The sequence below is a fragment of the Perissodus microlepis genome, chromosome 17 (assembly GCF_051167445.1).
Source record: "Perissodus microlepis isolate ML-2025 ecotype Zambia chromosome 17, ASM5116744v1, whole genome shotgun sequence".
Taxonomy (NCBI): Eukaryota; Metazoa; Chordata; class Actinopteri; order Cichliformes; family Cichlidae; genus Perissodus; species Perissodus microlepis.
The window spans coordinates 15305950-15321016 of NC_140477.1; the positions used below are offsets into that span (position 1 = coordinate 15305950).

The 15067-nt window shown below is 39.8% G+C and overlaps 1 protein-coding gene across 5 annotated transcripts in view; it reads left to right on the forward strand.

The window, feature by feature from the left end:
- The window catches only part of ppfia2 (PTPRF interacting protein alpha 2), a 178534-nt gene that overhangs the window by 737 nt on the left and 162730 nt on the right, over positions 1–15067 (forward strand). For 4 of the 5 annotated variants that reach the window (XR_014797402.1, XM_084910627.1, XM_084910624.1 and 1 more), the window contains exon 2: positions 9573–9831. Coding sequence is in view for 4 of the 5 variants with exons in the window: in XM_084910627.1 (XP_084766753.1) it covers positions 9583–9831 (249 nt within the window). In the remaining variant the exon portion in view is untranslated. The remainder of the gene's footprint in view (positions 1–9572; positions 9832–15067) is intronic. The other variant, XM_084910622.1, reaches the window with a different exon arrangement.

Genomic DNA, 15067 nt, shown 5'->3' on the forward strand with positions numbered 1-15067 from the left:
CCGCAGTCAGGCCGCCTTGGAGTGTGTGTGTGCGCGCGCGCGTGTGTGCTTAGTAACCGCAAAAGGACGAGCTGTCACATGAGGAACAGCTGCCCCTCCTATAAACAACATTATCACCGGCTATTACAGAGATGCAAGGAGGAAGAAGGCATTCAACAGACTCCCCGTCATCCATCCATCTACCCACCTGCCTCTCCATTCACACTTTTTATCCTGTAAATGGATGAATGAGTGAACAGACACACTCACTCACTCACACACACACATCCAGATGCTGGCTCGCTGGTAGAAGGTTAATTGCTGTAGGCAAAGCTGTGATTTCCCTCTGATCTTGCCAATTAATATTAACATTTACAGGCGTGCACGGTGAAGAGATGTGACAATATTTGCATTAGTAGGAATTCCGACTTGTGAAGCTGTGGCACATACTTTAAAGTGTGACACAGATACATTATGCAAAGCTAAGATGCTTAATTTAATGGGTTTTTTTTTAAATAAAGTGTGTGACTTTCCAGTTAGGGACCTCAAACATGCAAATACTCCTTCCTGCCTAATATGGCTGGTGTACGGGCAAAGCTTTTATTGCCCCGAGGTTTCATTGAGAAAAGTGTCAACCTGTGGAAGAAGCTTTTATGTGCATAAAATGATCGTTTAAGGTCCTCTTTTAAAGCCCAGGTTTGACTGTCACTAAACCTTCGGTAGTGAGGAAGGTAAAATGTTGCGGTGAGGCAGGTGTGGTGGTTACAAACGGCACAGTTCAAATCACCTCCAACTTGAGCTTTATTGCCTTTTTGTTCACCTCGATCAGTGCTCTTATTCAATCTCCATCGATTCATGGTTTGCATGACCTTGCTGCAGGGGATTGTGGGCGATGTTAAAGGCTACACGATGTCCTTTCATCCTTTCATGTGCATGCAGACTTATTTTCAGTTGAGCACACAACCAGTGAAAACACACACACAGAACACCCTTCCCCCTCCTCACCCTCGCAGATGCTCACACACAGGTAAAGTGCAGTCACAGAGAAATGGAGACACACACACACACACACAGACATACACTTGATGCTCAGCCTCATCACCCTTTCCCGGCCTTCCTAATGGCAGAAGGCTGGGTGTAACTCTACACCGACACCATCCTCCTCATCCCCTCTCTGTCTCATTCACCTTTTACTACCAAAGCTTCACATGAGAGTATCAATGAGTGCTGAATACTATTTTTGTGATGTAATGTATTACAGTTGCACAAGCTATTTTTCATGTACTGAACAAAAGATTGTGGTTTGGACTAACACACTGTTTCAGGAAGCACAAGCAGCATTTGCTGGTAGACTTTGTGACTATAATTCTTGGGATCGAGGCAGATGGGATTTCAATCGCTGAAATAAAACTTACTATAAAGCTCGAGGGCTTGTTTGGAAGTGTGTTTCTTAAGGCAGGTAGCTTGTTCTCAGACTGCTGTGGAATACATTGATGTTACCAGGATATCCTCTCAAAAATAGTGGTACAGTACAGGATTCAAACAAGTTTCACACAGTGTCTGTCGTGTATCTTGCATCAGTGGTTAACGCTGTGGTTTAATTCCTGGGGCCTTTGTTCTCGTTGTGCCTGGTGGGTTTTCTCTCATTGCTCCAGTTTTCTGCCACAGTCCAAAGATGTGTGTTAGGTTAATTAGTGAATCTAAGTTGTCTATAATGGCAGCCACTTGTGCCATAATGCACTTTAATTAATAGTTTTTGCATGATTTCAATACCTTTTGATTTTAACTTACATTTTTTTGTTGATGTTTTCTTTGTTGACTAAACATAACGTCCCTTCTTATGGTCATGGATCTTTTTAAAAATTTACCATAAAATATATATATATATATATATATATATATATATATATATATATATATATTTCTAGTGTCTGTCTGTATTTTCGTGCTAAAACATCAGAAGCTGTAGAATCAACGTTTCTGCAACCTGAAGTGTTCACATGTAGCAGAGTACTTTTGATTCCTGCTTATTCTTTTTGGTAGTGTAGTGTTGTATGATGAATATTACTAAAGATGTTGTTTCTTTTACATGTAGAAAAGGTACTTTTGGTTGCTCCCTTGTTTCCCGAGGGTTCTCCACAGCAAATGGATCCACAAATGGATGTTTTGGCAAAAATCTTAAACTGGATGCCCCCCCTGACAGAACTCTTCCATTTAATCCTGGCTTGGGACTGGCACTAGGAGAATGTGAGCCTGTGTCCCCTAAAGCTGGGCTTGTGGGTTCTCCTGGCTTCAAAGTGGGTATCTTTTGCATGTAAGGTGAATGTGTTACAGAGGATTTATATTTCTGTGTTATATCTAGGTTTATTTTAATCTCTGAAACCATACTCTGCTACCTGACATGCACCTCTCTAGAAATGAAACCGTATGTCACGTATATGCAGCCTGCAACTTTTGTGATTGGCCTGTTCAGTACTGTTGATTTCCTGCGACCATTTAACCACAGTTTTGGAACGGATCGGTAAGAGAATAACCAAAATAAGGAATAATAGTCATAGCCTCAATATAATTACTCACAAATGTCAGCAACCACCACAAGATAATTAACATATGCTGCTGCACACACATGCTTGAATGCTGACAATGGTGCCTTGTCAGTGCCGGAAATGGGAAATGGGGAATGTTCACCTTTTGAAATGTGTTTGTTGCAGTGGTAAGGCACAATTTGTATTCTGAAGGTGGACATTATGTATTTTCAGCTTGCATCGCTCTTTCCACATTTTCACTATGTTTTGGTGAATAGTTTGCAAATGTTTGCAGACATGCATGTCTTTCACCCAAACTAATGGTGACCACAGCAACCTGCTAGCGACTAAAATAATGGTAAGAAGATTTTCAGTGCCTTAACCACTACACCACAGTTTCTTGCTAATGTGACATCTAAATTCTGCTTAAGCTCTTTTCAGAAACATCCTGGCAGGGAGATGCTGTATCAAATTAATGAATCACTTTCTCTCAGCCTATTAATAGATAAGTATAAAAAGTAGTAATTAACAACTGTACAATGTAACTTTAGTCTTCTTGTCAAAATTATTTAGAAACAATAAACAGATATTCCACTACAGTAGATTCCTGAGGAAAAAAAATGTGTTTTGATGACAGATATTTTTTTTGCTTTTCTACATCTGAACAGTAGCACTTAAATAATAATAATAATTTACCTACATCTTCAGATGTCCAAATAGGGAAGTAGGCACCCTGTTTATTTAAGAAGATCAACAGTAGGGAGTTAACAAAAACGGGAAAATATCTTAGTTCTGTAGCATGTTCTATAGCAGGTTATGACTGCTTCAGTGAATTGCAGGCAGGTTGGTGTTAATATTTTCATACAAGGGTATGGCTTCTTCTTTCTATCAGCCCATCACAGCACCATCACTTGCAAAACCAACTAACCATGCTCACAACATTTCTTCTGAGATGCCCTTCAATCCAAGACCAAGATTTTGCAGACAGCAGTCCTGGTGCATACTTGCAATTCAACTTGTTGAAATAAGCAACCACAGAACTCACCTCTGTATGCAGTTCTGATATAGTTGATCAGGAAGGTGTTTGAGACCCAGCAGGAATATATATATATATATGAAACAGAGGTGATTGATGCCAAAATGAAAAGTTGGAGTGTAACGGGGTCACCCTTTAAAATGACCACTTTGGAGCAAGAAATTATTTCAGGTTAACATCCAAGATCTTTACACTACAGCCATATTACTTTTGGTATGCCTACTGCAATTATTATAATATCCTGAGCAATCCTGTGTAATAGATTTGAATCGTTGTTTTCTTGACAGACTGTCTCTTGGTCGTCTGAAGTCTCCGTGGTACAGGGTGCCATATGAAGGAGATTTTCCAGCACTATGAGTGTACCATGCAATCTGGCCAGTTCCATTCACAAATATGCTGTGTCACTTTTTTCCCACCTGTCAGCCTGATATGAATGCCAAAATGGGAAAGAGCGGCATGCAACAGCTTTCCCATTACCCGTGGAGCTCATCAATCCAGTCTGTAGATGCACTTTGTTCATCTGCCCGCCAAGAAGTCAAGCACAAATATTACTTGAAAGTGCAATCTGTCATAAACCAACTATCCTGTCGGCTAACTGCTTGATGTGCAAGTAAAGTCCATTGTCATTAAAACAAATGGTTGTACACTTGTATTCATATTGTAAGAAAATTAGTTTTAATGAGCTTAACATGTTGCTACAAATGTTCAAAGAGCTGACCTTACATTTAGTTTTTTTAAAAAGCCCATAATGGGTTTTTGGGCCTACTTTATTTTGCTTTACTCCTTTCTAAATTACCATTTCCTTGTTCAATGCGTTAAAGCATTAGTAATTTCATTCCTAATGATAACAAGGCTTTAAACACACTATTAAATAATGTCGGTTTTATTTTAGCCTCTCCAAAATTAGCCCAACAAGCATAGAGTAGTACAGCTTATCTCTAAAGCCGCAGAGCGCTGTCTGTTCTGAACACGCTCACACTCCACATGTCTTTTGATGTTTCCCAGGTGGTGAATAGTGCTGAATTTGCCTCACATGGCCATATACAGCTCTAGGAACACACTGCTGTTTTGTGTGCTGTGCCTTATCTACTCACACAATTGTTCCCATTAATGAGATTAACTGAAGACATTCAGGAAATTAGCTGCCGTTTGCTGATTTGTTTCTGCCAAAATGGAGTGATTCTACATAAGTGTCAAATTTTACATCTGTCCCATATAGATACAGTAATTCACTGCCTGCTTGATTCTTACTCAGGGGAATAATCTTGTGGCTTAACTGTTTTTTTTCCCCCCTGCTTGTCCATTTTCATTATGGGTCTTTGTAGATGTGTTGGAGGGTGAACTGCAATAGTTTAGATTAGGAATCAGTATGTCAGAGTAAATAAAACAAGGTCTAAGGTCATTCAGCAGCAATCACGCCTATTGTTGGACAAGCATATAATGGGCAATTCCAAAAAAGCCATTTTTTAAATCTTTTTTACTTAAAATGGCTTTTAAGAAAAATCTTTCTGCAGTATTGTGCTTTGCAGTGTTATCATTTAGCTGTCATTGGCAGTATGCTTCAAATAAAGTGCCAGCCGATGTCCTAGTGAGCCCACATTCTCTACACTTTGGAGGTGTTGCATCCAACAATTTCTGAAACAGACATCTGACAAACACATCAGACAGCGATGCCAGGTGAAGAGGTGAGAAGATGGCAGGATCTTAACTTCTCTGTCCAGCTTACTTTTCTGTGCACAACCAGTGAAGGCTTCCAAGGCAAGTCTCCCTCAAAACATCAAAAAAGATTATGATTATGACAAAAAGTCTGTTATGGGATGTAAAACTTGGTCTCAAGCTGTAGTCAAGAATTTGATGGACAAGGAGGGTACATATCCAGCTTTGTGTGGGTGTACCGTCTGCTAGGTTCAGCAACTTTGGCTGGATGTTGAACTTAGTCTCACACCTTAAACACAGAAGTTCTTGAAACTTGCAAATAAGTTACTGTTTTTCAGCTGATATGCATTGTTAGTTGATGAGCTGTTTTTGCACTTGACTTTTCTGGCCATCTGTTTTAACAAACTGCAGCCACACCAACAGCTTCTCCGTGTAAGCCAGTTTGAGGTTGACTCTGAGTAAAGGTTCAGAAAAAAAAGTTAGACCTAGTCCAAACTGTGAAAAATGGGGTGTGCTGATAGCATCCCATTTTTCACAGTTTGGACTAGGTCTAACAGGTAGTCTGTTGCTTCCGCTGTTGGGAATTATTGATCAGTCCTGGAAGGCTTGATCTATAGGGTTGTAGTGAGCATATCGACCAAGCAATCGAACAGCAGAAACTGAGACTACAGCCCTTCTCCAGGCTGAAGAAATGATCCATGGTCCTCCACCAGTGTGATGTACAACACACAGCCCCTCCTGTAGTGACACTGTTAAATATGAATGCTTTATGGATACTCACCTGCCGAAAGGAACTAAGAAGGCTTAATTTTTCCCAAGTTTTCCATGATTTTTATCGTTTTTAGCATTGCAATGTCTTGTAGATGCAAGTTTTCTCAGTAATTTCCTCCCATCTAGCGCCAGGAATGAGCTTGAATGCCAATAGGCAGAGAAGGGGCTTTGGATTTGTTGCACTGATTGAGAAGAAAACCTCACTCCTACCACCCTGAATAATTCATTGATTGGCATATGGCGTGTAGAGAAAAGCCCAATGATCCCTGCATGTCTGTCTGTGTGTATTCTTATTTCAACTGTAGTCCACAATGAGTTCAATTGAGCGTGTTCCTGTTCCCTCCCATCAATGATTTCTGCACACTTTTACCCTCACATTTAACCATCTTTAACCAGCTGCACTAAATGTAGTCACTTAAATGTCATCTGGTTCTTACAACACTTTCACTCAATTGCTAAAAATGTCAGTTTCTCTCCATAAGTATCATTCTGGCAGATAAAATCTTACATATTCATTATGACAAGCGTTCATGACAAGGCATAGCCAGACATGCTAACGGAATTTGTGGGAGCTTTCCTGGTACACATTAAGATAATGTGCTGTGATGTTTCATTGCAGTGGAAATGAGCATAGAAAAACTATCAGTAGCTTTTCTGTCAGGCTATAAGAATTATCTGTACACCAAATAGCTGTTTTAATAGTGGTCAAATTGGCTTTTCAGTTGTCAGGAAATAGTACTGTCACTGCTAATGAGTGCAATCTAGACAACATGTGCATCCCAGCTGGCAATAAGAGCTCTCAGTCCGGACATTCTTCACACAGCCCACTGTGGGTGATTATCTATTCAAGGGGAGTACACTAACTCTTACCTGTCACTGCTACTGCTTCACACTAGAGAGAGAACTAATAACTTGCTGCACAAACATGCCTTCCAATAGCAGCAAATACTGAGCAGCAGAGGAGCATTTACCCACAAAAAAAACACATTTTGGGAAAACTTTATCCATAAGTTATTGTCAACAGAATATGCTGTACTTTTTGGTCTTTTTCTTGCGTAAAACTAGAGACTGATCTAATGGCTTTTGAATGGAATAATTATCCAGATAAGTGTTGTACTGAATGATATGGTTCAGTGTTTTTAAAGGTTGCTTTTTATGACTGAGAGCGCAGGGGAAAGCAGATCAGACAGTGCATTTTCTCTCCATATCTATTGATTTTTCATAGACAGTGAAATAATTTAAGGGGCAGTCACGGTGAGATCAAAGCATAAGGTGCAGGAACAGGACAAAAGGGGATTGTATGTGCCATGAAGCAGAAAAAACATCCTCAGCACAATTTGCTTTCTACACAGCTTAAAGGAGAAATAAAGCGCCATCAAACAGCAAAATGTGCCTGTTTGTTGCTGCTTTGACGAGACAAATGTGGTCGAGCCTAGGAGATTAACACCAAAAACGTAAAATTTTAGTAAACCTGAGAGTTAGGAGCAAGGTTTGAAACATTTTGACCATGGAAGAATCACTTGGAATCAATAAAAGTAGAAATTAGAAATAGAAATTAGTATTTGACACTCTAATAGCCAATTGTATGCTTTGTTTTTGCACTAACATGTATTGCGTCATAGTCAGATGAATTACCTTCTACTTAAAATGCACCGCCGTTTGTCCTCAGTCTGTCCGCCAGCCGGCCTGCTCTCCCAAGCGATGGGTGGCATGCGCAGTGTGTCCAGCCAAGCAGCATGCAGGCTTCGGCACTCTGGTCTAAATGGCCGCGGATGGTGGCTGAATAGTGAACTGGTGGGAGCCTGGACGGATGCCTGGAGAAGATATGGGAGACCCCATCTTACTGCCAGAACATGCTGAGACACAGACCTGGCATTGTAACCCACCCAGACGATATTGTTTTCTCACTAAATAAACCAAGTCTAGGACCAGACAATGAGAAAGTATGGTCTAGCACTGGAGCCAGAATTATCATTAATTTATAGGTATTTTGCATGTTGCTTCCTGAGTATTGCACAGGCTAAGGACATCTTTAAAGGCTATGGGACATGGTTGAAAAACAACTGGGCCAAATTAGACTGATAGCCTGTTAATTTCATCTTTATAAATGCAGCTGATACCGATATTGTCACCACATAATGTTTGACCGTAATTCTCATTGTAGTTGCTAAATTTTTTTATGAACAGTTGCACTTGTTGAGCTTTTGACTACTCCTACTACACACTTTTACAGTTAAGACGAGAATTTAACATGCATAAACACCAAAAACCATGTAACACCTGAAAAACATCTGCCACTGGCATGTTTTCCAGTATAGGCAAGATGGTGACCAGTAAGAGTGAGAAATGTGACGTTCTACACAATTTTGTTGAATACGATCATACCATGGGCACCTGTAGTGCACATATGTGCTAAAAATAATGGGTATAAGTACAGTAGGACAAGATTTGACATGCAGAAAATTGCTAGCGTAATACTAGCTTAAAAATATGTAGAGTTGTTGTTTAATGAGTAGCTAGCTGTTTGCTAACCTAGCAGGTTTTAGGGACTCTGAATGTAAGATGTTAGCCTTTCTACTGTGTAGCTGAACAAAACCCAGGTTATTATCAGAAGTACATGGCTTGTTTATAACAATAAAATATATTTATGTAAAACAGTTATATTGCTGTAAGAAGGTATAGGCCTTCCCAACCTCTTGTAGCTAACTTTTTTTTTTTAAGCTGACTTCCAACCTTGATAACCTCAAGGCAAAAAATGACTCTTTCCACTCTATAGTGGTAGAAAGTCATGAGAAGTGAGCAATGAATAATATCATTCAAACTTATAATTTTCTTTCATGGTCTGTGTTGAACGGGCCTTTCTAATCTGTGTGGCACTGAGCTACAAAAATACAGTGACTTCCCGTGGCTCATTTCTTCTTTTCTTACTTACCTGCAGTGATGCAAACATAACTTTAGCTTATGAACCGACCTGGACATCCGTTAGAATGATTCCTGAAGCTTTCTAAAAACCCTGAGGGGAGCTGGAATATTGCTTCACATATCCACTATAGCATAGATATGGTGTATTATGCAACTCGATCTGGACTGGCCCATTAAACAGCACAAGCGTGAAATCTAGGGCAGAACGCCCAGCATCCCAAGACGTGTCTGCAGCTTTGAAACGCCGGGGTGACGCTGAGCCAAGCTCCAACTGTGTCAGGCCCAGTCACATGCACACAGCCATACAAACAGAAGTGTGTGGATATTTACACAGAGGCATGCGTACAAAACAGAAGACATGGACAGACATGTTTGCTTTCCTATATACCCTGCTCTATACAAATACTCATCATTCCTATGAATTAGAATTTGGTTCTCATCCATGCACAAACCCACTGTTATTATGTCTTCTTTCTTTTCTTTTTTTTTTAACTACAATTTTATTGTTAGATATATGTGGGTCCAAAAGGGAGTATGCTGCCTCTTATTTGAAGTTGTTCAGCAACTGTAATGTAATATGAGTGACAGTTTGTGTATGTATTATATGTAAAAAACAAAACTTAATTGGAAAGTTCAGAGTGTAAATTGCCTATTGTCTAATTTCTGGTTTTTCGTCTCTTCAGCAGAGCAAAGATGATGTGTGAAGTGATGCCCACGATCAGCGAGGACACAGCTCTGAGCCAACGCGGCTCTCAGAGCAGCGCCTCAGACCCGGACTCACATTTTGAACAGCTTATGGTTAATATGCTGGACGAACGGGACCGGCTGTTGGACACATTGAGGGAAACTCAGGAGAGCCTCGGTCTGGCCCAGCAGCATCTACAGGACGTCATCTATGACAGAGACTCGCTGCAGCGGCAGCTCAGCTCCGCCCTGCCACAGGTAAGCAGCTTAAATCCCTGTTTTCAAGAGGTTTTTTAATATTATTGTGGAATCTTTGTATCCTTGACTTTTTGATAGTGCTGATATGACAAGAACGAAGGATTGACATGCAATTAAAGTAGGAAGCTGGAATAATGATGTGCTTACAAAGGATGTGTTGTGACTTCCACGACACTGGGATGTCGTCTTTGACTTATTTTATGTGTGTTTTGTCTTAAATTTGCTATAAAAATATTAAAATATTGTCCATCTAAACTTTATACTTTCTAAAACTTTCTTTGGTTTTATTGTTTTAGTGTCCTCTTCACAACACAACCTAATTCCCAAACAATAGAAAAGGCTGATTGCCAATGACTTGGGCTTTATTATTGTAAGGCAAGTCAAATACAAAACCTTTGGTTAGTTTTATGAACAATTACTTGGGTTAAAACTGACCCTTTTACAAGAAGGCAAAAGTCTCCTACCTGCATCTTTTTTCTTTCTTTCTTGTTTTTTTCATTGTCACAGAGAGGCGTGGATGCTAATCTAAATGTATGCCTAAGCTGTTTTTTAACCATCAAATCAATGTCTTATCTCTGACTTTGTAAACAGTGTAGAGAAAAAAGCGTGCAAACGTCCAACTCTCATGATTGATAGAGGTAACATGCTGACACATGCATTTCCAGTGGATTATACAAATAAGAAGTACTTTTCAGCTGAAACTGGTTTTGGAACAAGTCTTGATGACAATACTGCCTTTCAAACATTTGTCATTTCATCAGACATTTTGCACATACGTAGTCATTCCCGACATAAATCAAACTTCACCCTCTCTAAAAATTAACCACTATTATCGTTTTTCATGTTGGACACCTGTTGCATACAGTCGTGTGAAAAATTAAGTACACCTCATAGTTCAATAGCTTGTAGAATCACCTTTAGCAGCAATAACTTAACAATCCTCCCATAACGGCATTTTCTGTATGGCTTTCTCAGTGTTTCACATTGTTTACGGACAGATTTTCACCCACTCTTCTGAACGGTGTTGCTTTACTTTATTAAAGTTTGTTGTCATCCATTTATGGACAGCTCTTTTGAGGTCCTGCCACAACATTTCCATTGTGTTGAGATGTGGACTTTGAGTAGTCAAACTTGTTGATGATCAGTTAATTAAGTACATTTGATTAGCAGCACCTGGCTGCTACTTACTGTCTTAATTCCTATGGTATCAGTAAGGGTATACTTAGATTTTACAGGACTGTGAAAACTTGTTTTTTACATGAACGTAGAGTGTGGCTATATTGCTTTTTATTTGCCTCACAAATTGTAAAAAAATTTGCAGAACAGCGCTTCATTATGCTTAAATGAACAAGGCACTAGTACTGTGTCTTGGAGTACCATATATTTTTCCAGTTTAGTGACTCTCACCAACCACAAATACATTTGTAATTTTAAATGAACTCAACACAGAGAGCTTATCAATTTTAAGAGAATGAATTTAGTGTATTTGTTGCTTCCTGTAACTACAAGTAGGCTCCAATTACAACACCAGTTTCTTTTACATGTAGATAATTTTGTAAGTACTTGAGAGTGTACAACAAATTGCATATTAATGGGTTCTACTGTGCTCTTATGCTCACTGGTTACGGATATCTGCAGTGCTGAGTTTACCCAACCTAAGTGTTGTTGAGATAAATGCATGTTTGAGATAATTTAAAATTTCAGGCATAACCGAACATTCAGTGTGCATTCGTCTGTGTGGGTTATATGACAATGGCAACCTGTCTTGTTTGAAAACAAATAATCGAAACACATTTGTGAGGATCTTTGAGCAATGCATACATAGAAGCCCTTATGTAATGATTCCTGCAGTAAGTGGAGATTAGCTAAAACTGTGTCAGTAATTCTAGTCACATGCCTTTCCCACTCTGTTTCTAAGAGACTCTGAGGGTTTGTCGGTAAAGAGGACTTTGTTCACAGGAGGTGCCAGATTTTATTTTTTTTTTTAACTTCTTGCCCCTTGGCCTTCAGAATAATTTGAATTAACCCATTTTCACCTTTTCTGATTCAGATCTCTGGACCGTGTGTCCCAAGTGGGTAAAAACCTGCTTTTTACCAGAGTCAGCCTTTGCTATATTTGATCTTGAATTCATCTCAGAATGCAGGTTTGAACTTGGGGTTATGTGGTCTTCCAGCTCATGTTTTAGCCTCAGGGCTTTTATCCACCTCAGACGTTACACAGTGAACAAAATACACAGTTGAGAGAACCAGACAGACAAAAAAAAGCAAAAGTTAGGCACTAACAAATTCTGTTCATAGATGTTTTTGGGTTGTTGTTTTTTTTAGCTTCTAGGACAGCCTACACACACTAAATAGAATAACAACAAAAGACAACAAACCTACCTCTCGTCCCATATTTGAATGCATGTCTTTAGGCAGTCTTATATTCCTCCTCCATCCAAACATATTCACATTTTTCTTTCTCCAGAAAAAGCATCCAAGGTTGCCAAAGTGAAATAACATTTCAATTATCAGACAGTTTTGCTGATGTCCGCCGGCAGTAAAGTGCTACAATGATGTATGGGTTGTCACTGTGTAATGACAGAGCTGACACACGGTTCTGGTGCTCTTCCTGGCATCTGGATTAATTCAAATATCACTGGGATCTTCCTACCAATGTCCTGGCACAAATGATTCTATTAATTATGTTGATGGTGTCTTATTGGGCTGCATGATATCAGCATTACTGCAATGGTTCACGAAGAGGTTTGTTAGACCTTGGCAATTATACAGAAGCATTTGGTGAAGGAAAGAGGTGCCCTGTTGTGCTTCTGTTTAATATGCAGCTGATAAGAGTTGTGCTTGCAGCTTCTGGCTTTTTGAGCAATAAAAATGAGATTATTTCTAAGAAGCAGCCATCACCTTTATTAAGGATGTCTTTGCTCTCCATTAGACTGAAATGATTTTACTGCATCTGACACTTCTTTTATAATGGGACTTCTTTAATAAAGATGTCATTTTGGGGGCCGGTAGTGCAGAACAACGCTCAGATAACCATGTAGTGCGATTCTTAAAAGAGGGCAATAGATAGCTTCCAGGTCTTTCTCCATTTTGTGTGTGTGATTGCTAAGGAGATGATGAATGAGAAGAGAAAAAGTTTTTTTTGGTAGGGGGGCAAAAGTGGCCTCATTTAAGCAATAGGCAGGCTGTGAATGTGTCTTTACTGATATCACTCCTCTGTTCCTGAAGCCCAGAGCGCTGGCAGGATTAGATGTTGGCCCACCACAAACTTGCTTCCTCTTGTTCTTCTTTCCTTTTGTTCCTTCTCTCTCTGTTTCTGCTGTGGCCGCCTTTTTTTTTATTGTTGTGTTGCACTTTGCCTTGCATCTCCCTCTTCTCCTCTGTTTTTCAACTCTCTCTCTCCATCCGAGGTCACGGCTCCGCTGCTCGTCACGACACTTTCGACTCATCGGAGTGACATTTGCCGTCCCTGACGCTTCCAGCAACACATCCCCGCTTACATGCATAAAAATTCGGCAGTACCCCTGGCCCTTCCCTGATATGCCTCCCCACCCCTACTGCCGACTGTCCCTTGTCTGTCCATTCTAGATTTCATCAGCCTATTTTGTTATATCACAGTGAAATAACAGAGACAACCATTATTTGTTTGTCATGCACTCAGTGCTGCGTGACATGCTTTTTCTGCAAAGAGGCCTCTGCCCTAAGTGTCTTATTTAGGCAAATGCTTAAAAAAACTTTATTTTTCAGTTCTAAACAAGAAGAATCCAAGAAAAATATTCTGTCTAATCAACTATTGCAAAGCTCTAATTACAAAAGAGAACTTTTAGCATTGCAATAAGTCCAAAGAAACCTTGTAAGTCATTCTCGTATAATAACCACTGAACTGACTGTTGATTCTCGTTGTGGATATGCTCCAATTCCTCACATGCTTCCATACTTACACTTGCTTTGGTGAATAAATGCATTCTAATTGGCAAATACAGTTACTTGAAGTGCACTACAGGTGCCCACATGGTGTACTGGTAACATTCAAGAAGGTGAATGTGGAATGCTGAATAAATTATCCTGTCTTCCTCCTATTACCCCCAACCGGTCGCAGCAGATGATTGCCCCTCCATGAGCCTGGTTCTGCCAGATGTTTCTTCCTGTTAAAAGGGAGTTTTTCCTGCCAAATACTTGCTCAAAGCTGGTTAATATGATAATATGGGAATGGATTTTAAAAAATAATTGTTTTTTGTTTTGTTTGCTGAAACCATTATATCATCAAATAGCTAATATCACACAAAAGTTGGGCTCTAATATTAAATACATTGTGTTCTCCAAGAGAAATATGTGAATTGAATAACAGTCTAATAGTTGTTTCAGAACATCCTTACTTACTGGACTGAAGGTCCACAGGAAGCGGTCCATTTGACGATTTATTGAATAAGTGACAGTGTTTGGAACAAACACAAACATTTCATATCATATCCTCATTGATCTCTGCATCATACAATTAAAGTATGAATGCTTTTAAAGCATGGCAGATCATTTTCAACAGATAAAGGAATGGGTTTAACCTCAGCTACTTTCCTGCTGTTGATGTGTTACTCTGCTTGCAGTAAGCACTTTGTTCTTGCCTCTAACTATAAGCCTCTGTGGTAAATGGGGAGCACTGCTGTCATGTGAAAAGCCTCATACAGGTCCACATTTTGCATTGCTCTGTGTTGAATCTGGAGCCTCTTGGAAACAGAAATATTCTACACCAATACTGAATAAACAGTTTAAAAGAAAAGTGTTCAGACAACTCAAAGCCTGTAACACCATCCACATGTGAGCCTTCTCCATCCCCCAACAGTGCCTGTATTGTGACACATGCAGGGAAACTGGCAGACAGGCAGCTTTCTCTGGAGCGCTCAGCTGTGTGTTACTGTACTGGAAGGACCCTGAGGGGCTGCGGAAGCCTTCTTCCCATGCTGTTTATTTACTTTTGTCAAACATGGTCTCATGAAGTCTGCTGTTGCTGCTGCTGCTGCTGCTGCTGCTGCTGCTGCTGCTGCTGCTGCTCTCCTAGCAGCTTCCAATCCTGCTAATCCTCCTCAATGGCACCAGGCTCTAGATTTCTGCAAATACAGATCTAGGTTGTAGTTATACAGATGTCTAGTTGCGGAGATATTCTGAAGACAGAAAAAAATCATGTTTAAAGCTAAGCAGTATTGTAAATAAATTTCTTTCACAGTCAAAGGTAATAAAAGAA